The following is a 25211-nucleotide window of genomic DNA, read 5'->3' as shown; positions in this document are numbered from 1 at the left end:
TAAACCTTTCATATTGGGAAATTATTATCAATATTTAGGATAGGAGTGTAACTTTTTTCTGCTGAAAAGTCATAATTGTGTTGTGACAACTCAATAAAATTTTAAAATAAACTAAAATCATAAACTCTGGCTGCTACATTCTATTGTGATAATTATATTTTGTCAAGTATCCATGAATAAAAATAAAAGGAATATTCATGGGAAAGTAACTGGAGGAACGTTGTTGGGAATTTAGGTGAAAAAATGTATTAACTGAGGCTAAATAAGGGACTTTAGAGGCATTGGTCCAGCATAAAGAGTGAAAGTCTAGGACTTATTCTAAGTTTTACTGCCCATTTTTTAATAACAAAATAAATATTTTGAAGCTCAGTCTTTCAGTTTTTAAATGAGATTGATATTTTCCATTTGCTCATAAGGTGGACCCACTCTCTGCCTTTTGGGAAGCTGGTCCCTCTGCCTCTGCCTTGGTTTCCGTGTTCACATCCATCACTCTCCAAGTCCCAGGCACATGCTCTTCTTATCATGGCAAGATGATACAAGGAAAGCCTTGCCTGAAAACTCAACCATCCTTGAGAACTGGCGGAAAGCAGAAGCTAAACGATTTGGCTTAAGAGACTAAGCAAGTTGCGTCGCACAGTTCATGAAGAGCCCGTGATCTAAAATACCAAATGCTGAAATAAGGGCTTGGGGGGAGCTTTTCATTTGATTTTAAGAAGCCTGTGATTAATATAACAGAAGTTCATAGAAATCATTTGTCTCCCATATGCAAGTTTCTTAAGCAGAAATTAACTTTCTTGTCATACAACTGTATTTTTAAAATGTTTTCCCTCAAACAGAATCTAACCTTAGAATTTTTATCTGTTTTATTTCTATGAGTGGATGGCTGCTATTTTGAGTATATAGAAAAAAAACCTTGACTATGTTGGGTTCTAAATTTTACTGTTGGGAAAAAGGAACTATTCCATAAAATCATAAAAGCTACTATCCAGGAAAGACTCCAACACAAAAATATTTTCCTGGTCAAGAGTGAGAGGGAAGATGTGGGGATCCGGTGTTGAGTAAACCACCAGGAAACCACCAGAGAAGGATCTTCTAGAAATGAAGCCATCCCAGAAAACTGGCTCAGGTTGGAAGCAAAGTTTAGGAGGGAAACCAGGATGCCAGGTTTGGAGGGGTCAGATAGGACTCTGCCTGCTTTTACATCTCCTGTCACTCAAAGGTGTGTTCACTGATCCAGTGATTTCCAGCATAATCAATAACCAAATATATGTGCCGATACCCCACAGGCTGATCAGTGTTCCCCTGGCTCACGTGTGAGGCTGCAATCCTCCTCTACACACTAAACAACCAAAGGAGAAATGATTTATTCTAACAAAAATAAGAACAAAGGCACATTTATTCTCTCTGATTATTCTGGATCAGAATCCGAGAAGGAAATTGAAGAATTTTATATCACACTGATAAAAGAACTGTAGTGGATCTTGTATAAGACATGTTTGGAAAACCTGTTACTTTAAGTCATCTTCTTTTATATTATTTTATTATACCAAGAGCTGGGATATTTGTTTATAAAATTATGGAAATATTAACACCGAAAGAGATATGACGGTGAATTAAAAATAAGAAGAAAATCTTACCAAATTCCTTTGGTACCGTTATGGAATAGAGGCAGATCTGACCAGCTGTATAATTGTGAGGGTAGTTGGGTGACAAGACCACCCCTTCTGATCCAGTGTACTGGCCTCCACAGGGGGCTGAAACAGACCACCGGAGAATTACATGCTATGCATAACCACATGACAAGTGACAAGTGACCTAAAAATGAAAGCACTGAACAAATGAGCATGATTATTCAAAAACTTAACAAAATATCACAGTTAAAATCTGATCTTACATTGCTATCAAAAGTAAAATAAAAAGAAAAACAAAGACTGACCAGGTGAGAATAAAAGTAATTCAACTTAAGAGGAAGACCTAATATTATTTTTAAGGACGTTCTCAGACATGCTAAAATAATAATGAAAACAGTTGTCATGCTAATAAAAACAGGTCCGATAAAGAAAAATTCTTAAGTTATCAATACGTCAAAAGCCTACCAGAACTTTCTGGTTGATATCAACCATCATATTAACTTAAGAGATACAAAGATTATTTCAGTTTTCGATTGTCTTTATATTACTATGGGACTAAAAAAAGTAATGTTTACTTTTAGTTCTTGTTGTGTTTTCATCGTAGATTCAGCTCAAGAGTGACATGTATAGTTACTAGTGGGTGTGGGGTCTCTTCCTATAAGTTCCATTGAAAGCTGAAGGAACCCCAAACTACAAAGTCAGGGCAGGTACATTGATGAGGTGTTATATGCACAGTCCAGAGAGCGAGCGAGTATGTGTGTGTGTGTATTTTCCCTCTGATCATCTTGTTACTCTCAGCATTGCTCTTGCTGAGAAAATAGAAAAGTACTGTAGCTTGGATATTCAGAATACTATTGTTAAACATCTTAAAATAGACGTTCAACTAAATCCCAGTTTCGGGATTAAATTGCGAATACTTCAATTCCTCATATTTTTACTTAAAAAGAGGTCCATGTCTGCTCATCTGCTTAGGACACTATTTATCCACTGAAGTGTTGCCAACTGCACCTCAGCTGTGCCCTCTATGGCCTGACTGCATGCCTTCTTATCCTAGATACACCTTCTCTGATCTGAATTCAGAATTATTTTTCAGTATTTGAGAAAGTTTATATTTCTATAGCTTACTTCTTAATGTGACAGTTTTCAAGCATTAAAAAGGATAGAAATGGGGGATAACGTGTGAAATCTTTTGAATGTTAAGTAGCACATTGTTAAGTCCTAATTGATGGATGGGACTTTCTCCAGGATTAATAAAGCTGCTCAGAATGCTGATGCTAGCGTCAAAGCACCTCATTGATGATTTGGCAGGAGACTTCCCAGGTCCAGCTTTACGCAGCTGGAAAACTGAAGTCATACTCTAAAAGTCAAAGGAAGACAGCTTAAATACCTGACAGTTATAATCTATTTATGATCAACTAGTAGAGATTTCCCTTAACTAAGCTAAGAGCAGCCTTCATGCTGATGTCTTAACTCATAATAATTTTATCACCCTAAAACACTTACCATGGCTTTTTTTACAATCTTAAATAGAAAAAAAAATTTTTCACTTTTAGATAGAGGAAATTTCTGTAAGTTAAATTTCAAAGCTCAAGGTTTTCAGTCAAATGCTGGGAGCCTCATTCCACCAGTTTAGATATATCACTTAATTTTAAGAAAATTAGCCATATAAATTCAACCAGGTTATTACAGAACTATAATTTTTCTTAAACACTCAAAAGTTCAAATTTTTAAAAATAAGTACAAATGAAGAATGGAAATCTATTTTCTTTTAGACATATAAAATTTAAGCGTATCATTTTGCAAATATCCCTTTTCCATTAAAAAGTTTATCTATTTCAAAGTTTAAACAACAAGCATAAATGAAAAGTGGAAATAAATCTTCACTGAGCTAATATTTTGATGCCCAAATAAATGATCAAACAGAAATCTTATATCTTCTAATATATTTGTTCAAGTATAACTACAAAAATTTATTTTGTTAATGGGTAGGATGGAAGATCATTACTTTATGATAATAGAAAACACTAAAAAAAGAAAAGGATAAAATGAAAGAAAACAAACATGGCATTTTAGGTCCTCTGCTACCTTGATAAACTGTGCTATGCTTATACATTTTTCCCCAGATTTAAAGATAAGCACGCAAACTGCATAACATACTTCAAACACAACCAAACGTGTGAAATTGAGAAAAATACGTAGAGAATTTTCATTTAATTCTTAACAATTACTCTGTCCATGTTACTGTGTTAGCCTGAGAAACAGGCATGGTCTTTCTCATGTTAGAAATTCTTTTATATTAATGTGGTAAGAGAAGGAAAACAAATATGCTGTTACTCTTTGGTAATTAATGAGTTAAACAGATTATTTCCTAAATGAAAAAAGATTTGCAACAGTATTCATTGCAATTGGTAACAAGAAACTGACTCATCCATTTGGTTAATTGGAGTATATGTCTCATATATAAAGGCAACAAAATACAATCAAATTTGAATGTAAACCAAAACCAACATAAGTAAATAAAAGCCATTCTGACCCATGAAAGAGACTCCAGGCTGTTTCCATTTCTGTTCTAATTCAACAGGAAAACTCAATGACCAAAAAAATGTAAGCAATAGAAAGAAAAATTATATCATGAATTTAAAACAAACTAGCCCAAAATACATCCCTTAATATATGAACTATCAAAATGTTTAAAATATAACAACATTCGCTTAGTTTAACTGGTGATCTGAGTGATCCACAGGCATTAATTCAGCACAAAATGTGCTGTTCTCCTTGAGATATACAAAATAAACTATGGGAGAGGACATTTCTGTTGAATGATTTGGAATTTTTAGTTTTATTTAAATTGAAATAAATAACTTAAGGAAAAATCAGTGTTGTATGTTTTATGCACATAAATGTGATGACTGGTTAACAGAAACTATGCTTGAGTTCACGGGTCTTCAGATACGGAAAAAAAATCTCTAAAATTAGATTATTCATCTGTTGCCTAAATGTGACCTCATTTTTCTCGTTTAGCCTATGGCTAAAGAACTTATCATCATCCCCCATAAGCTCAAAGTATGTTTGAATTTAGTACAGTGTGCACTTTTAAGGATGCCATTTTGAGGTGACTCTAGTGAACATATGAGGACGTCTAACCCCATGAGAGGAGCGCTGTGAAGCTGCTGACTCAAAGCTTACTGTAGCGTTTACACAGACATTAAAGTCATCATCTGGATGCCCCACACAGCTACGTGGGCCCTTCACCATTCTCCCCTCGCACAAACCTCCTGGAATCCGAGAAGCAGAGATAATTATTTCTCTGAGTTTATTGCTAGAGGATAAAATATGTAAGACTAGGAAGATTTCAATTTTCACTGGAAATTGTTTTGGCTATTCCCTGATTTATTCATTTCCTCTGAAAACATGTGTGAAGTTCCCTGTCTGCGCCAACCTTGAGTACTGCAGGGCTGGGGGACTGGGTTCCTGAACGGAAAAGCTCTCAGGGTCATAAGACAAACCCAGAAACACAGACATGCCAGAGCAACCCAGGGCGTCAGGTCTGTTCGCCTGTGTTGTTTGCTCGGATTTTTCATGTACTAATTTTCTGAAACACCACTTTGGTCGGAAGTTACAAGCATCAGAGCCATCCTAAGGAAAAGATGTTTATTTCATCAGTTCAGTGTATCTAACTAAACTGGTCCTTGAGTTCATCCTAAAGTAACCTTGGGATCAATTTTTCTGTCACAAAACACAGGATTTTACTGTCTCCTTTTTAAGGTGTATCACACAGTCCGGAGTTTTGTCTGTGGAGGGTCCCACGAAGCTACCCACCAGACACAGAACCTTCTGGGCAAGGCCCAGAAGTCTGTGTTCAGAACCCCTCCTCTCAGCACACACCCCCCCAAGGGCAAATGCAACCTGACTTCTGTCACTTCAGGATGGCACTGCCTGTTCTTGAAGGTTGACCTTACCCTCTAATAGGTGCTTTTATTAATTTAATATACATGAGGAATTACAAACTGTTGGTATTTGTGGGGAAATGACACATCCTTATATATGTAATATATGTATATGTATGTGTATATATGTAGAGAGAGAGAGGCAGAGACAGAGAGACAGAGACACAGACAGAGGGAGATACACACACACACACACACACACACACACACACACACACAGAAAGGCAGAGAAATAGAGAAAGACAGAGAGCAAGAGGGAGACAGACAGAGACAGAGACAGAAGCAGAGAGACAGAGGCCACCTAGAGACTGGTAATTCGCATCTCTCATACACAAAAACAGCAGTTAGAAATGCCAAACGATCTAAGTGAGAGAAAAATATCTCCCTTTCCAGAAAGCTCTGAGAATGGCTAATCCACTGGGTAAATTAAACGACCAAGGAAGGTCAAGTTCTTATCCCACGTTGCTCTGCGGGGTTTCCCCACCAGTGAGGAGGGGATACAGGACTGAAGTGCAAACTGTCTCCAAAATGAGAGTCCAAATTCCAGAGGGAAGTTATCCCTGAAGGAAACACCGGTTCCATACGTACCATTGCAGGAGGGCAAGACCCGGTTCCAGGCGGGTTTCCCATCCGCTCCAATCACACATGTGATGGAAGATGGGTCAGCGATCTTGTAGCCAGAGTCACACTGGTATGTGACAGTTGAGCCAAGTTTGAAGTCCGTCCCAATCCTTGTCCCATTCATTATGTTTCCAGGGTCAAAACAGGCTTCCCGTGGTTTCTCTGGGGAAGACATGAATGTAAACTCCATGATGGCAGGAATTTTATTTTATTTTTTTGTTGTCGGTTGTTTATATTTTTAATACCTAGAACAGTGTCCAGCATATAAAATATGCTCAAAAAAATTGACTAATTGACCAAGTTGTCAATTAATGTTCAAGTTAATAATTATCATAGAAAAATAGAAAAAACTCCTTTCAATAAAATTATTTCTTATTTTTCAAATGACAATTCACTACAGAATTGCTGTTGAGGCTGATTTCCTGACTTTTGTACTTAATTCATGAAATCACAGCACATTTTAGGAAGAGATGGGAGAATTGGGCTTCTCAAAAGGAAATTGATTTAATTTATGTAAATTAAGAGTGATTTCTCATGCTGGTGAGATAATCATGGAAAGAAGTTCTGATCTTTTACCACTCTCACTAAGTCAATGAAGCCACACTTAGCTGGAAAGCACATTTCCTGATCCATAAGGGTCAAGCCCTGTGTCTGGGATGTAATAATTGCTCAACACAGTTCTATTCTAATTCTAATAACTGCTCAAAGGAATTGAGGGCATGTTATGTATCAGGCGCTGAGCTGGGTACACTGCATGTTTTTCATTCAAATCTTCACTCCACCTCTGCAACGTGAGGAGGCCCCATTCTACATTTTGAGAATCTGAAGCTCAAGAGCAGTTAAATAACTTTCACAAAAACACACTGCAGAGATGTGTCCAGCTCTGGGGGCCACTAAAGGAGGCATTTGCTAAAAGCCTCTTTTTTCCCAGATATAAATACAAAGCTCTCTTCTTTCTTTCTCACAGTCCTGTAGCTGTGTGGGTAGTGCCACTTATGTCCTGGTAGCATTAACACTGTAAATGTCATATTTCAGCAGACCTTTCAAATGTCTCTAAATCACGTATCTACATCTCCTTCTGCTGTGTGCAATTCCATCATCTGAACTGCTTTCTGTTTGTGCTTGTCAACGTCCTTCACTCCATCAGCAAAGCCCCTTGTAACGTCAGAAGGCTCTGAATTGAATTTTACAGATCTTCAAGGGATCAATATAGATGTTATACTGAAATGTTTTTCTTCATGTTTTTGGCCTAAAGTTAAGAAAATGCTATTTGTCATGAATGTGCTATTCATGAATGGGGTTATTAATATCAATATAGGCTCAAGGATAACTTGAATGGATAAAATAAATATGTTTCAGTTCTTTCTATTTGGGTTGACAATCTTTGCCCCAGGGTTAAGCAAACACATAAAAAATCTCTGGAAAGTATAAATGGAAGCCTGCATTTTACCATTTTGGGGGTTGTGATCAATGTGGATTATGTTCCTTTTTAAGCATTTTCCCTTCCTGAGTGTCTACTTATGGCCAATGAGCAAATCCACACAGTGGTGTTAGGAACAAGATGCTCCTGGGAGATTGTGGCAGGTGAGCCGGTAAAGAGTAAAGATGCAATGAGCTCTGAAAACTACATCCTACATCCTCTTAGGAACAGATAACAAACAGTGGAAGAGGGAAAAGCACGAACTTTGTGACGTCCTGCAGGACGGAGAAGAGGTCTGTTTAACTGTATTTATTCAATATCTCTCATTATATTTTTAATGACCTATGTGTCAACATCAGCCAAGCAGAGATCTCTCTGGCAACTGTTGGACTAATTATTATAGCCAGCTATTAGAATATTTTATTTACATACTTTGGTTAAAGTGCAACATAAATATATAAACATTACACTATCACGTGTATCGGACATGCTATATTACCATATATATCATATATCATCCATCATATATTATCATATGTATCATATACCATGTGTAATATATATTATCATACATCATATGTATCATATGCCATGTATAATATATTAATTATCATATATATCATGAATATATTATATCATATATATCAATTGTGGAAACCCCTCCGGGTCCTCTATTTTTGCTCTGGTTAGAGACTCACAGCAATAGTTGTGTACTGTGCTGGGACCAACACTCTAGACTAAACACTTTACTGAAAACCAATTTGGATATTTCAAGGAGTAGGGGACATTCTGATAATTCTTTAACGCTGCCTTAGATTGTTTATTTTAAGCAAATAAGGGACGAATAAATAAAACTGTGGGCATGAGAACAGTCCTTCCATCGGATGTCGTTTACTCTGTCATCCAACAGAATGTATCGAGTGTCTAATAAATACAAGCACTGGTCTAGGGCATATATTTTTCTCCTATAAAATGATGGAGAAAGGGCTACCCTGGTGGCGCAGAGGTTAAGAATCCGCCTGCCAATGCAGGGGACACGGGTTCGAGCCCTGGTCCAGGAAGATCCCACAGGCTGCAGAGCAACTAAGCCCGTGTGCCACAACTACTGAGCCTGTGCTCTAGAGCCTGCAAGCCACAACTACTGAGCCCACGAGCCAGAACTATTGAAGCCTGTGTGCCTAGAACCCATGCTCTGCAACGAGAAGCCACTGCAGTGAGAAGCCTGCGCACTGCAATGAAGAGTAGCCCCCCGCTCGCCACAACTAGAGAAAGCCCATGCACAGCAATGAAGACCCAACACAGCCAAAAATAAAAAATAAAATAACTAAAATTATATTTTAAAAAATGATGGAGAAAAAAATACATGCCTGTTGCCTGGTCAGCCTTTTTAATCACTTTTTGTTGTAAGTGTCTGTTGGTTTAGTGTACTGTTTGGTTAAATACCACTCCCACGATTTTCTGCTCTGTGTTGCAAATTGAGACCTTTGATGGCCAGTTTTTCTTCATTTCTCCAAATGCACTGCATCGAAGCTTTTACTTGCATTTACTCAGTTGTCAGTTCAGGATGTTTGGTGATAACTCATGGCACACTTTTTGCTTACAAGTTGTCACATTTCCCAATGAGATGACTTCATTACGTGGTGTGCTCTGCCCTGGCTCCTGTCGGGTCTGCTTATGGATGCCTCCCAACGCCTGTGCCAAAGCTGCCAGGCCCCTGGGGTCACTCGGCAGGACTGCCCCGTGGCTCCTTCTGGTCAAGCCCAAGAGCTGGGTCCGCTCCCTGCTTCCCTCACCATATGGGGCCTTTTACTTGCTGGATGCTGTTTCATTGCTGTGTCCTTCCTTGTTTTCTGATGATTTTTTTTCCACAGGCTCCACTGGAGAACTTTTAAAGCGTGAGAGCTCTAGCGCCCATTTAGAAGGCTCTGCTGGTCCCCAAAGAACCAGACCAAAGAGGCAGCCCTGTACCCCTATCATGAGGGACACAAGTTCTACTGCATTTACTCACTCATCTGCAGATTCTCTTACCCTAGGATGCCCTGGGGAATACAAGGTGATGACAGATGTACAGTCTTTTTTTTTCATTGAAGTATAACTGATTTACAATATTAGTCATTTACTATATATGTCACAGTTGTACAGCATAGTGATTTAGTATTTTTAAAGATTATACTCCATTGTAAGTTATTACAAGATAATGGCTGCAATTTCCTGTTCTGTAGAAAATATCCTTGTTGTTGTCTATTTTATACATAGTAGTTTGTATCTGTTAATCCCATACCCCTAATTTGTCCCTCCCCCTCTTCCTTCTCCCCTTTGGTAACTATAAGTTTGTTTTCTATAAGTTTGTCTGTGAGTCTGTTTTGGTTTTGCATATACATTCACTTGCATTATTTTTAGATTCCACATACAAGTGATATTATACAATATCTGTCTTTCACTGTCTGACTTATTTCACTAAGCATAATTTTTCTAGGTCCATTCATGTTTCTGCAAATGGCAGAATTTAATTCTTTTTTTATGGTTGAGTAGTAGTCCATCGCTGGCTCATATGGCAACTCTAGTTTTAGCTTTTTGAGGACCCTCCATACTGTTCTCCATAGTGGCTGCACCAATTTACATTCCCACCAACAGTGTAGGAGGGTTCCCTTTTCTCTACACCCTCGCCAACATTTGTTATTTGTAGACTTTTTCATGATGGCCATTCTGACCAGAGTGACATTATACCTCATTGTTGTTTGGATTTGCATTTCTCTAACAATTAACAATGCTGAAAATCTTCTCATGTGCCTGTTAGACATCTGTATGTCTTTCTTTTTGGAAAAATGTCTCTTCAGGTCTTCTGTCCATTTTTTATTGCATTGTTTGCTTTCTTGGTATTGAGTTGTATGAGCTGTTTATATATTTTAGATATTAACCCCATGTTGGTCTCATCATTTGCAAATATTCTCTCCCATTCCTTACAGTTTTATATTTAGATGAAACATGTGATTTTTTACTCATTACAGAATGGGCGTTGTCATGGTGACATGCACTTCAATGAGTTCTTATTAATACAGAAACTGTCTAATGATATGGCAAATACTTAAAAGTACTGCTGTTAATTATTCATGAACATTAATGGATCCCATCCAAAAAGCACAGCAACTCCTTCAATTACTGAATTGTTTAAATTTTTTAAAATTGTATATTGTACTAAAGATCAGTAAATTTTTAGATTTTGGTGTTTTTGAGGAAGTAAGTTAATTTCCTACTTAAAAACAATATCAAGAAATACAAGTCCATTAAAGGGTTAACACAGATGAAACATACCCTAAATTTTATTTTATAATTCTAGTAACTAATAACTAACTCAAAAGTTTAAATAAATGTATATATTTTCATTATTTTTTTATAAAGCACTCACTACTGTCAATTAATATTTTGATAAATCCTTTTCTCTGATTCTTTGTAATATACCCCGTGTTTTCCTTGTTCACATGAGAAACAGATTTGAAAAATATATATATACATTTTTTTTTTTTTTTCTTTTTTTTCTTTTTTTTTTTTTTTTCTTTTTTCTCTTTTTTTTTTTTTGTGCAGTACGTGGGCCTCTCACTGTTGTGGCCTCTCCCGTTGCAGAGCATAGGCTCCAGACGCGCAGGCTCAGCGGCCATGGCTCATGGGCCCAGCCGCTCCGCGGCATGTGGAATCTTCCCGGACCAGGGCATGAACCCGTGTCCCCTGCATCGGCAGGCGGACTCTCAACCACTGCGCCACCAGGGAAGCTCTGAAAAAAATATATATTTATTTTCATGAACCCAACAGCAAAATGCTTAGGTTGGGGTGATCTTTGTGAGTCTGTTTGCTTTCTCTGGATGCTAGTGACAGGGGGTGGTGGATCCCAAAGAAGTGGGAGTCACTCATGAGGTGACCAAAGAAGAAAGCGCCCACCAGGATCAGTGCTTGCTCCCCATCAAACCAACCACCATGGGTGGTCAGGACAGGGAATGGCAATCGATATTTTACATCTTGAAAAATACTGAGATAAAACTAAGCTATTTATCGGGAATTCCTTGGCAGTCCAGTGGTTAGGACTCCATGCTTTCACTGTTGAGGGCTCGGATTCATTCCTTGGTTGGGGACCTAAGATCCTGCAAGCCAGAAAAACCCCAAAAAACAAAAACCAAACTAAGCTATTTATGTACTTAAATTGAGTCATCCTGAAGAAACAAATTAAGATAGTAAAACACATATTAAAATAATAATTTATCTTTAAATGACTATGAATTTGGAAAAAGAAATCTCCCTCCCCCATTTTCTTTTCTTTCAGCTAAGGTAGAAATGCATGTTGGAAATTTCTTCTCCACTGGCGAGATCTACCCTGTTCCCCAGATGATTGAGAGAGATGTCAGAATTTTATGCATTGAACAGATAGGCAAGACTTTATAAATAAATGCTTATGATTAAAGAAATCTCAGTACAAGTCACTTTCCTCACAAGTTAAGCTGGTCACAGTACCTTTAAATTCAATGGCGAACCCCGACAAGCCCACAGAAGCATCACTTCGAAATGCCAGAAAGAGACTATTTCCACTACTCTCAATTCTTTCTGGGGCTTGAGAGCCCTGGAAACTTCCAATGAGAGGGCTGTTGGAATCCTCTCCTTCATAGATATGTAGGAAATCATAGCTGGGCTCCATGTTGAAACTAAAAGGAAAGAATATTAATTAGATTATGCACCTAATATATGTGTCTCTTATCTTCCAGACTATAAAGTCTCTGAGAGCACGCAGTGATTTTATTTGCCTTTGTAAAATAATTTTTAAAAATTAGGACAATCCAAAAGTTAAATATAATAATAATAAAAATGGCAATAAATAACAATTATCACAAATACTATTAGTATTTTATACGATCACAAACATCTTCAATACAGTATGATTTTGAAGATAATCTGAAAGAAAATGAATCCTTGTAACATAGATATAGTATCTCTTCCCTATAACTATGATATTTCTAATGAAATTCAGTTTGAAAGAATAGGGTTCAGAAGGGATGCATTCCCACTGGTATTTGATTTTTATGTGAATACTTTTAGTTTTAATAACATATATCCTTGATGTTACTGATAATTCTTAAAGTTAAAAAATATTTTTGTTTGATTTTACTTTTAAAATTGTAATTGCTTCTATTTGCTTAGATAATTTGGCCAATAATAGCAGTCCCTACAGTGGTACAAAGTATGGAAGTCAACAGTTTCACATCATTTCACCTTGACTGGATATTCCAATTTTCTCTTCCCCTCTCCCTCCTGCTCTTTCCCACTCTCTCTACTTCTCTCTCTGTCTCTGTCTCTCCTTATGTAAATACCCTAATAATTTCCAAAGTCTAACAATTAAAGCCCAAAGCTCTCAAGTGGGATGCAGCTTTAAGTGTCTCTGCCATTTATGATGAGAAGGATGATGATGGTCTGGGAACTTTAAAAATATACCTCCTCTCAAGTGACAGAATGAACTTCGTTTACATGTCCAAGATCTCAGTGGGATCAGAATAAACAAACACACTAGACAGAGGTATTGACGTAATCCATTCTGACTTGCCTTCCTCTGTCCCTTCATCTCTAAATCAGGGCCTTTGGGGTCTTTAACGTGGACCGATCCATGCGGCTTCCACTCTCTTTCCTTTCCCTTGACAGCATATTTGTATACAGGGATGGAGAGAGTCAGGAGGTTTTATAATCATGAACATGTGCTGTTGTTTAAGTGGCTTTAGTTTATATGGATATTCAAGGGATAAAACGTGAACCCAAGGTCTTTCCAGAAGCTGCCCACTGCATTCTGAAGGATGTAGCACGGGGGACCACCAAGGATCCGACGTTAGTATGACATCTGGACCCACATCGCGCCGTCCCATTTCCTGTCAAGCTGCCCTCGCTCCCATGTGAGGTCCTGAACACATTTATTCAAGGAATTTGTCGGAGGTTTCAGAGTCTGTTTATCTGACAAGTTCCCTGAAGTCGGAAATGAAGAAAAAGTAAAAGACTGGAGTGATTAAAGAGTGAGAAAAGAGGCCAAGAGGAACTGCATCAACCAAACAGAATTTGGTTTGAATAACAATTTTTTTGGAATAGTTTGCAAGGATGTTATTAGACTCTGGTCATGCTGTACCCATGATAATTGGCATAACTAATTATTACGATAGATTATTTTTGAACATGGAAGTACGGTCAGGCACAAACAAACATATTCTAACTACCCTCTCCTTTTGGATGTGCTGTCACACACACATAGAAGTCTGAAGTGATATTTACAATTAATGACAGTTCCTTTGGTTAAACCCTGTCTTATTTCTACCTGTACCAGATGCACAGATCTACAAGCCCCAATAATAGGCCAAAGTCTGGCCATGCTTTTAAACCAAATTTAATTTGAATTCCAATGTGTGAGTCGCATCAGCCCCACAGTCTATAGAAGCCTGTGATAAAACACTCCTCCCCGAAGACCCCCCAGGTACCAGGGTGAGCCTTGAAGCTCATATGTGCTCCAGGTCATGTCATTCTTTGCCTTCCTTGTTAGTAATGCCAGGGTCCCCGCCCCTCTCCACACCTGACTGCAGTCACACTCTTTAAACAGTACATCCTGGGAAGGCTGTATCAACACCAGCTTCTTTGACTAGGTCCTTGAGCATCCTTGTTCCCGTCTGGTACTTCTGGCTTCCTCCTTCTTTCTACTAAGTAGATCTAGGAGCTGAGGTCCCAGGAAAACTCCCACCTGAGCACACACAACTTGTCCATTCCTTAGAACATGTCACAGGTATGTGATTTTCTGTGACACCGGGTCAGCTAATGATTCCAAACTCTTAGAGTCAGAAGAAAACTTGACGATTTTCTAGGTCAACCTTTTTCCAGGGAAGTGCACAAAATTAAGTGAGAAAACTTCTTGTGTAAAACTGCCTTATATATTATATACTATTATGAATTGCACTTTGGGAACCTTGATAATGAGTCACCGTGACCCAAGGGAAGGTAGGAAACTCCTACAAAAAGGCTCTGTGTTCTCTAAAAGGCTTTTAATTGTTAATTTACTTTTAATCTCCTGGTAGCAGAGGTGTCTCCTGGTTTTAAGAAAGGCGCTACTAGAATTTAGCATTAATGAAACCCATAAAGATATTCAAAAATATAACCAGCAAATGTTCACAGCTTTTGTATAATAGCTGAGTGGCATAATAAGGTATTCATCATTTGGTAAATTTATAGCAGCTTGAGTAAATTCAGGAAATGATGGCTTATTAAACTACTTAAAATTCAGAATCACAGAGGTTTAAAATTATACTGACTCACATCTCATCAGGAGGAGAAAGTGAAGGAAGATAAGCAAAACCAGGCATGAAATATTGATGCAAAGATCTCAAGAAAAGAAACTTGTTCAATTGACAGATAAATAAATCTAATCAGACCACTTTGCCTTGGGGAGCTAAGAGACCAATAGGACAGTATATAGAACCACTTCTCTTTTAAAATACCACTTCATTTAGTTCAAAAATCAAAATGTGAATTTGGAAAAGATCAAGGGATTTAGAAAAATTCAATTATTTATACCATATATTTATAATGTGAGAGTTCTATGGAATTTATAATATAATCATATTATATTATGATTTGAACTTTTACCATTTAGTGTAGCAGAAAGAAGTTAGCTTTTTTTTTTAAAGAACTAACGTTTATTAAATCAGACTTTACAGTAATGAAATTTGGGGAACTTTTGTTTTCAGAGTTCTACCAAGTCTTGACTATCTTAATGATAATAACAATACTACCTTTGGGAATGGCAGACAGGATGTACTATGGAAATGAATTAGCACTCACGCATTAAGAGAAATATAAGACATCAATGAGAAATTATACTAAGTATATCTATATCACTTTATTATTGCTTTTCTTTGAAAATTCTGTAAATTAAGCCCTCTCATGTGGAACACACTGTGTGCAAGACAGTATTTAAAAGCAATTCTTGCCACGTCATGTGTATTCTAACGCAAGTAGAATGCTGAAAAGCAAAATAATCTATTTCCGTTTTTGTCATGCAGCTTGATGTAGTACCTGTTAGAAACAAGACCTCACGCTTTGCTAGATGTAAAACTGAAGACCCCTGAAGGGATAAATGAAGTAATCTTTAGGTATGACATTTAAAGTCTTATTAGGGACTTCCCTGGTGGTGCAGTAGTAAAGAATCTGCCTGCCAGTGCAGGGGGCACAGGTTCGAGCCCTGGTCCGGGAAGATCCCACATGTCACGGAACAACAAAGCCCGTGCACCACACTACTGAGCCCATGCACCTAGAGCATACAAGCCACAACTACTGAGCCCCCATGCCTAGAGCCTGTGCTCTGCAACAAGAAAAGCCACCACAATGAGAAGCCCATGCACCGCAACGAAGAGTAGCCCCCGCTCGCCACAACGAGAGAAAGCCCGCGTGCAGCAACAAAGACCCAACGCAGCCAAAAATAAATAAATAAATAAGTAAGTCCAGAGGAGCTTCACAGGGGAATTCTATCAAACAGTTAGAGAAGAGCTAACACCTATCCTTCTCAAACTCTTCCTCATTCTACGAGGCCACCATCACCCTGATACCAAAACCAGACAAAGATGTCACAAAGAAAGAAAACTAAAGGCCAATATCACTAATAAACATAGATGCAAAAATCCTCAACAAAATATTAGCAAACAAAATCCAACAGCACATTAAAAGGATCATAAACCATGATCAAGTGGGGTTTATCCCAGGAATGCAAGGATTCTTCAATATATGCAAATCAATCAATGTGATAAACCATATTAACAAATTGAAGAAAAACCATATGATCATCTCAACAGATGCAGAGAAAGCTTTCAACAAAGTTCAACACCCATTTATGATAAAAACCCTCCAGAAGGTAGGCATAGAAGGAACTTATCTCAACATAATAAAGGCCATATATGACAAACCCACAGCCAACATCATCCTCAACGGTGAAAAACTGAAACCATTTCCACTAAGATCAGGAACAAGACAAGGTTGCCCACTCTCACCACTATTATTTAACATAGTTTTGGAAGTTTTAGCCACAGCAATCAGAGAAGAAAAAGAAATAAAAGGAATCCAAATTGGAAAAGAAGAAGTAAAGCTGCCACTGTTTGCAGATGACATGATACTATACATAGAGAATCCTAAAGATGCCACCAGAAAACTACCAGAGCTAGTCAATGAATTTGGTAAAGTTTCAGGAAACAAAATTAAAGCACAGAAATCTCTTGCACTCTTATACACTATGATGAAAAATCTGAAAGTGAAATTAAGAAAACACTCCCATTTACCATTGCAACAAAAAGAATAAAATACCTAGGAATAAACCTGCCTAAGGAGACAAAAGACCTGTATGCAGAAAATTATGACACTGATGAAAGAAATTAAAGATGATACAAATAGATGGAGAGATATACCGTGTTCTTGGACTGGAAGAATCAACACTGTGAAAATGACTACACTACCCAAAGCAATCTACAGATTCAATGTAATCCCTATCAAAGTACCACTGGCATTTTTCACAGAACTAGAACAAAAAATTTCACAATCTGTATGGAAACACAAGACCCCGAAAATAGCCAAAGCAATCTTGAGAACAAAAAATGGAGCTGGAGGAATCAGGCTGCCTGACTTCAGACTATACTACAAAGCTACAGTAATCAAGACAGTATGGTACTGGCACAAAAACAGAAAGATAGATCAATGGAATAGGATAGAAAGCCCAGAGATAAACCCATGCACATATGGTCACCTTATCTTTGATAAAGGTGGCAGGAATATACAGTGGAGAAAGGACAGCCTCTTCAATAAGTGGTGCTGGGAAAATTGGACAGGTACATGTAAAAGTATGAGATTAGATCACTCCCTAACACCATACACAAAAATAAGCTCAAAATGGATTAAAGACCTAAATGTAAGGCCAGAAACTATCAAACTCTTAGAGGAAAACATAGGCAGAACACTCTATGACATAAATCACAGCAAGATCCTTTTTGACCCATCTCCTAGAGTAATGGAGATAAAAACAAAAATAAACAAATGGGACCTAATGAAACTTCAAAGCTTTTGCACAGCAAAGGAAACCATAAACAAGACCAAAAGACAACCCTCAGAATGGGAGAAAATATTTGCAAATGAATCAACTGACAAAGGATTAATCTCTAAAATTTACAGGCAGCTCATGCAGCTCAATAACAAAAAAACAAACAACCCAATCCAAAAATGGGCAGAAGACCTAAATAGACATTTCTCCAAAGAAGATATACAGATTGCCAACAAACACATGAAAGAATGCTCAACATCATTAATCATTAGAGAAATGCAAATCGAAACTACAATGAGATATCATCTCACACCAGTCAGAATGGCCATCATCAAAAATCTACAAACAATAAATGCTGGACAGGGTGTGGAGAAAAGGGAACCCTCTTGCACTGTTGGTGGGAATGTAAATTGATATTGCCACTATGGAGAACAGTATGGAGATTCCTTAAAAAATTAAAAATAGGGCTTCCCTGGTGGCGCAGTGGTTGAGAGTCTGCCTGCTGATGCAAGGGACACAGGTTCGTGCCCCGGTCCGGGAAGATCCCACATGCCACGGAGCGGCTGGGCCCATGAGCCATGGCCGCTGAGCCTGCACGTCTGGAGCCTTTGCTCCGCAACAGGAGAGGCCACAACAGTGAGAGGCCCACGTACCGCAAAAAAAAAAAAAAATTAAAAACAGAACTACCATACGACCCAGCAATCCCACTACTGGGCAGATACCCTGAGAAAATCATAATTCAAAGAGTCATGTACCAAAATGTCCACTGCAGCTCTATTTACAATAGCCAGGACATGGAAGCAACCTAAGTGTCCATCAATAGATGAATGGATAAAGAAGACACGGCACATATATACAATAGAATATTACTCAGCCATAAAAAGAAACGTAATTGAGTGATTTGTAGTGAGGTGGATGGACCTAGAGTCTGTCATATAGAGTGAAGTAAGTCAGAAAGAGAAAAACAAATACCATATGTTAACAAATATATATGGAATCTTAAAAAAAAAAAAAGGTCATGAAAAACCTAGGGGCAAGACGGGAATAAAGACGCAGACCTACTAGAGGACGGACTTGAGGATACGGGGAGGGGGAAGGGTAAGCTGGGACAAAGTGAGAGAGTGGCATGGACATATATACACTACCAAATGTAAAATAGATGGCTAGTGGGAAGCAGCCGCGTAGCACAGGGAGATCAGCTCAGTGCTTTGGGACCACCTAGAGGGGTGGGATAGGGAGGGTGGGAGGGAGGGAGACGCAAGAGGGAAGACATATGGGGACACATGTATATGTATAATGGATTCACTTTGTTATAAAGCAGAAATTAACACACCATTGTAAAGTAATTATACTCCAATAAAGATGTAAAAAAAAATATGTAAGTCCTACTTAAAGGAGGTATCCCATAAGAGACGGTACCTTTTGAATATCAAGGCGATGACGAAGTCTGGGTTCACCTTTATTCTCCAGTCACCCTCTTTCCCGGGAGGATAGGGCTGCGGGTAGTTGGGGGACAGGATGACACCGGCCGGGCCAGTCAGATTCCCCCCACAGGCCGCTGTCACAGGAGAGGAAGGTTCAGGGGAGAGAAGGGTGCTGGTCAGTGTGAAAGGTCAGGGTTCATCGAAGACACTGCGTACTGGCTTATTAAACAACTACCCAGAGGAAATTTTAAGACCCAGAAGGTCTGTACATGTTTTTATGTGATTGTTACCAAATTTTATATAATATTCCACTCCATTTTTAAGGAGGATTTTCAATGCTGACAAATGAAATTTACTTCCTATAATTTTAAACTTTACCCAGTTAAACTGAACAGATTACCTGAATCCTCCACACTATAAATATGAAAACAAACTGCACAGGAAACAAAAAATCCCCATGAATATCATTTTATGGTTATGTCAATTCTTTGGTCATTTCTTATGGTTTACAAAGTCATTGCTTACTTACTCTAAAAAGTTTGCTTCCAGTGGCAATAATGATCATCCATCTTCTGTTCACTCTTGTAACTCTAAGCCTAGCACAGTTTTTGATCATAATAATATATATGCAGGAAATATTTGTTGAATGAATGACTATGTGTTATTTCGTATATTTCTCACAGTCCTCTGCTATACGTAGGGCTCGGATATCTTCCCCACATTTCAAAATAACAAAACTAACAGGTAAAGTTTCGGTGATATCTGGGGATAGATGACCAAGAGGAGGCTGGGCAGGAACTTAAACCCCTAAAAATATTATTTCATCACACTATTTAGAAGGTTACTATCAGGAAGAAGCACTTCAGATGACAGTAATAAATTTAGTTTGTTTCTGCAGTCATTAATTTTTAATTACATGTGTTTACATTTGTATTAGTTAAGGCAATGATTATGTAGTTTATTGTTGTTAACAGGCAAGACAGTCTTCATTCTTGAACCTGAAAATGTTTAGGACTGCTTTATTTAGTAGATAACGTTTCTGTTAGAGCTTCCATGCTGTGGAAGGTACTAAAACAATGCAAAATTCACATTAATATGCTAGGTTTGAGGTTCTTCATAGCAAATATTGTGAATTGTCTCCAAGTTGTTCTTAAAAAAAATCACCCTGATTAAATTATACTGTTCCCTCTAAACTGTATACCTTATTTCACTTCATTGATCATGTATATATTCAGGGAAAAAAATAAGTAGAGAAGGAAATATGCTAATTGCTGATATTTTCCACACACATACACAAGGACTTGTTTGAAAATAAGATGAAGATTACACACTTTATAATTTTCTGATATGGATGTGTCTTTAAATACTCACTTAACATTCCTGAAAACTTAACTTTTCATAAGAAAGAACATAACAAATCCCAAGACTCTTTGTTATAACTTCCATCTCATCTAAGGCAAACTCTGAGTAATATCACAGGAAATATTTATAATAAATTCTTACAGATATACTCTCAAGAGCAATAGGATATAACTTTCTTCAAAATGATTAAAACCACATTTTCCATAGTATGCAGTTTTATTTTAATAAACGATGTGGAGACAATCGGCTAAGTGGCTCTCACAGGACGTGGCCTCCCCCGGAACTGCGTAGGTGCTGACAGCCTGGAGTATGAGAAGCCTGGACAAGCAGCAGAGGCGGCGCTGAGGTGGGGACAGAGGTACCTGAGGGCCGCAGGTTATGCTACTCCGCTCAGGTTTTAAAAGAAGAAACATGACAGATTCAGGACACCGGGTACAAGGGTACCACCAGCAGGAAGAGTTCAGGGATGAGACTCAAATATTAATTGAAAAGAAACAAAGGGCAGATCCTGTCTTATTCATAATGGTCCCAGGTGGGATTTTCAAATGAGGTTATTTAAAGGCTTAAAGTGGAATTAAGGAGGACCGTCTTGCTGGGTTTGTTCTCTCTTTGGTGGGGAATTCTTCATTTTAGCTTCATCAGGTTTTCATTAGAAAGCTTGCAAACTGTTTTGGATAGGATTACATTTAGTACAAAATGCAATTCAGAGACTCTAGAAATTCTCCAGAGGGAATGGACATAGAGACAAAATCCACAAACTCCTACCAATCCACAGTTGCTTATTCGAAACCCTTAGGGTGGACCCTCCTGACATACATGGTAGCACGTTCATCCACTAAGGTTTGCAGCGGTACTGTTTAACTAGACAAATTACTATTTCCACACCAGAACATTTCAATGTTCACACCATTAAGTGGGATAAATAGCCACAAAATAGTTACCCTGTAGATCGGGGCAGGATGGTGCCACCAAATAAGTTTTTGCAAACTTGGAATGCATTTTTGCTTTGCAGAGCTCTTTAGAATTTGAACTTGGACAAAAGGTATTGTGGGCTATATGAGAAAACTGAAACTGTGAAGATGTTCAAGGGACACTTTACTCAGAATCAGAAAGTACTGAGTGTCTTCTGGTCCAGAGAATCAGTCTTTTAAGACTCAGTTCCAGAAGGAGGTGCCTCCATCGCTGGAGTCCTTTGTGAAGTGAAAGAAGTGAGGCATCCAAGCAAATCACAAGGCAGATTAGCAGCAAATCACAGGGCAGATTAGCAGCAAATGACTAGCTGGTGAGAATATGAGTAATATATTAACAGGTGAGTGGTTCAGAGATTTTATAAAAGGGAGAGAATGGGAAAGAACAGCAAATAGGAGGAAAAAATACACTAAGAATAAAATGGAAAAAAGAAATTAGCCAGTCAACAGGAAAGAGCAAATTCAAGTGGCCAATAAGAATGTGAAATTAAAAACAGTTCATCCTCATTTTTAATATAAAATGCCAATTAAAACTCCAAGGAATCTTCACTTCCTGCCCATATTATAAGATGAAGAAATATCACATAAAGTGCCTTTTCTGAGTCGGGGAAAATAAACAATCATGCTGACGGTGACGTAAATTCGTGCAACCTTTCTGAAAAAGTTTTGAAAACTCTAGAAATACCTAAGTTTGTGGAAATATGTCATTCATAAACAATCATGGATGTGTTTTGCAACAAGTGTTCATATCAGCAATTTTCGTGAAAGGGAAAAGGCTGAAACACCTAACCGTACATTGAGGAGGGATTAGTGGAATCAATATTGGTCAATACTGATGCAAACAGAGAAAGACTGTGCAGGCATAAAACTTAATTAGTAAAAAATACATAATAACACAAAAGATACTCATCATGTACCAGTAAGTAAAAGTGTAATTTACAAAATAATCATTCAGGGTGCTTTCATTTAAAAACATTTAAAAAATAGATTATATATACATAAAATAATTATGAAGCTTACTTATGCATGTTTATGCTAATAGTAGTTGCCTTCGGGTAAAAAGGTGACAGTGTTTTTTTCCTCTTTTTTCTTAACTGTAGCTTATAAAACTTCTGCAAAAACGTGTTATGTTTAATAAGAAAAAAGCAAAAAAATTAAAAATAAAAAATGTCCGTATCACCAGAACAGAATGTAGACGAGTGCTAATACATGACCATGCTCTAAGGGATGACTATCGTACAGAGGCATCATCTCATTGCTGGGGCAAAATATGTTTACAATATGATAAAAAGATATTGTTCACTTATTCCCAAATACATATTTTCCACGTTTGTGTTATGTGATATCTGTATGTGGGTGGTTCTGTTGCCCACAGAACTGATATCCAATGGCCTGGGAGTGATTTTGGCTTATTTTTGGAGCTGATATTCAAGACAGATAAAGTGTTACCTATTTTCATTGCTGAGAACTGGTTTATCTAGTCGCTGATTAAAATTAGGTAACTAAGAGATGACCCAAAAAAACTATAGATTATTTGGAAAGGTGGTCAAATTTTACAATGAATGGTTTACATGAATGTCAACCAAGAAATTACCTTCAAGAGATTGACTGGTAGTTGTATTGCTTTTTAATGTACTCCTTCATAAGCTTAAATTCATGCAAACTGGAAAAAAAATGATTTAAAAATAGAAGAATGGTTTAAAATGATGGTTGCATTTATAGGTAATTACTCCACTTTAAAAAAGGAACACGTAGATATCTGGCACATCTCCTGATGACTCAGCTTGAGGTAAAATGCGACTGTGCTCACAAAAGTCACGAAATGTACGTGCAGCACAGAACATTGCATAAACAAGGTAGCTCTCTGACAGGGCTGAGCATGCTAATAAGAAGAGCTATCAATTCTCATCTGTCTTCAGAATCCTGCAAACACTCTGTAATAAGTTAAGAGTTGCATATTATAGCTCCACAGGACCACTGAGAATCCCTTATGACAATAAAAATCATTTTAAGTCACAAAATTCCCTCAAGGTCACCTGATGCAAAATGGCCCATTAACTATGTGCATATCACTTCATTATCACCTCCTCTCTTTGCAGATTAATTTTATATTTTTCAAACAGATTATAAGGAAGTACAAATTATACTGTGACAGTTCATTAAAATTAAGTTTCCTTTAAAAATTAAGATGGGATACCATACAGAGGTATTTATGGTAAAATATTTAATTGACTGAAGGGACAATCTACATGTAATTACTATTTTATATATAAATATGTCTTGCCCTAAAGCCATATTTGTGATAGACCATCTTGGATATTGGTTATTCAAACTAAAGTCTGCACGCGAATTGTTTTCTCTTTCATAAGGCCAAATTGTAAAATTCTAGTAAATTTTAGAAAGAAGTCTCTCCTTTTATCTTTATATTGACGTAAACAGTGTGATTTCTAGTTTTTAGGATTCTATTAAAAATGTACTGCTATTACAGAAAAATCTTCTAAAAAAGAGAACACACCTTTTTATTGAGTAGGTTTTGCTTAAGGGCACGTTTCTGTATTAAAAATGAGAATGACAATGGTAGAGCTATGAATTTTCAGCCACACAGAATTTTAAATTACAGTAATTTGATTGATCCATATTTTTATGAGATTTCTTAAGGATAGGAAATGTTAGATAAATGTCAATTACCATACATTAAGTAAATTACTTCCTTTACCTCACCTAATAAAATAAAGTTTAAAGGTTTGTAATAAAATTTCAATATAATCTCGGGGAACCAGAGGGCATGTAAGAAACTCTTGAGAAATACTCCTGAAGAATAATACATACACAGAGCAATTTTAGTGATAACATGCATTCCTTCCGAAATACAAAATTTCTATTTTCTGTTGCACAATACCTATGCATGTAGGAGGGTCTGGTTGCCAAAAGAATCGGTTATTCAGCTGCACACAAGTGATTTTAGCTTGTCCTCGGAGCTGGTACCCAGGGTCACACTGGAAAGTGATGGTATCTCCTGGCTCTCTGCTGTCCCCATAGCGGGTGCCATTTTGAGGTATACCTGGGTCGTTGCAGGTGGACGCGATGGATGCTAGAAAGAAGGGACAACATCACATCAATGACTGGAAACACTATCCCAGCACTCTTATAGAGCCCTTGTGGGCTGAAGCGCTCTTGATCCCCGTTAATGAATCACTTGTCCACATATGAACGTAAGAAAAGAAGCTTTTTTTTCCCTCAAGAATACATTCAATAGCATGCATCTTGATTATGCTTCCTTTGAACAGATTCTAGCAAAATCTTCATGAAAATTCAACCAATTATGGAATATATTAAGGATTTCTGTATCATACTATGCACATACACACACATTCCCCTTTGATCGTCTCATTGACAATATTTTTAATGAAAATACATGCCACAATTTAAATAATTTAAGAATACCAATCTCAAGGAACCTTGAGGAAAACAAAATAGGATAAATTCCCTTTGGTCAGTGCCTTCCCACTTCACAACCAGCTAAGATGAACTAAACTCTCTTAAACTGTTTTGTCCAAAACCACCTTTAGTTCTTTAAAGATATTTTTAATTCTCCTTTAATCCTAAAGAATGTTTTTACCGAGTTTATAGTTTAGGATAGCTGTTGTTGTCCTTATTTTCCCCTAAATACTGTTAAGAAATTATCCCACTTTTTCTGCCTTCCAGTTTCCCTACTTAATCTCACAGTCTGAGACTAAGATCATATTTTTGTCTT

The 25211-nt window shown here is 37.5% G+C and overlaps 1 protein-coding gene across 1 annotated transcript in view; it reads right to left on the bottom strand.

The window, feature by feature from the left end:
- The window catches only part of LOC103084768 (CUB and sushi domain-containing protein 1-like), a 338785-nt gene that overhangs the window by 202050 nt on the left and 111524 nt on the right, over positions 1-25211 (bottom strand). The window contains 5 exon segments of the mRNA XM_082931482.1: positions 1638-1754; positions 6167-6361; positions 12120-12307; positions 19123-19261; positions 24357-24548. Of these exon segments, the coding sequence (XP_082787608.1) occupies positions 1638-1754; positions 6167-6361; positions 12120-12307; positions 19123-19261; positions 24357-24548 (831 nt within the window).

The sequence above is a fragment of the Lipotes vexillifer genome, unplaced genomic scaffold (genome assembly GCF_000442215.2).
Source record: "Lipotes vexillifer unplaced genomic scaffold, Lipotes_vexillifer_v1.1 scaffold1980, whole genome shotgun sequence".
Classification (NCBI taxonomy): domain Eukaryota; kingdom Metazoa; phylum Chordata; class Mammalia; order Artiodactyla; family Lipotidae; genus Lipotes; species Lipotes vexillifer.
Note: the sequence above shows the minus strand (reverse complement) of the source record. Positions and strands in the feature narration are given on the sequence as shown.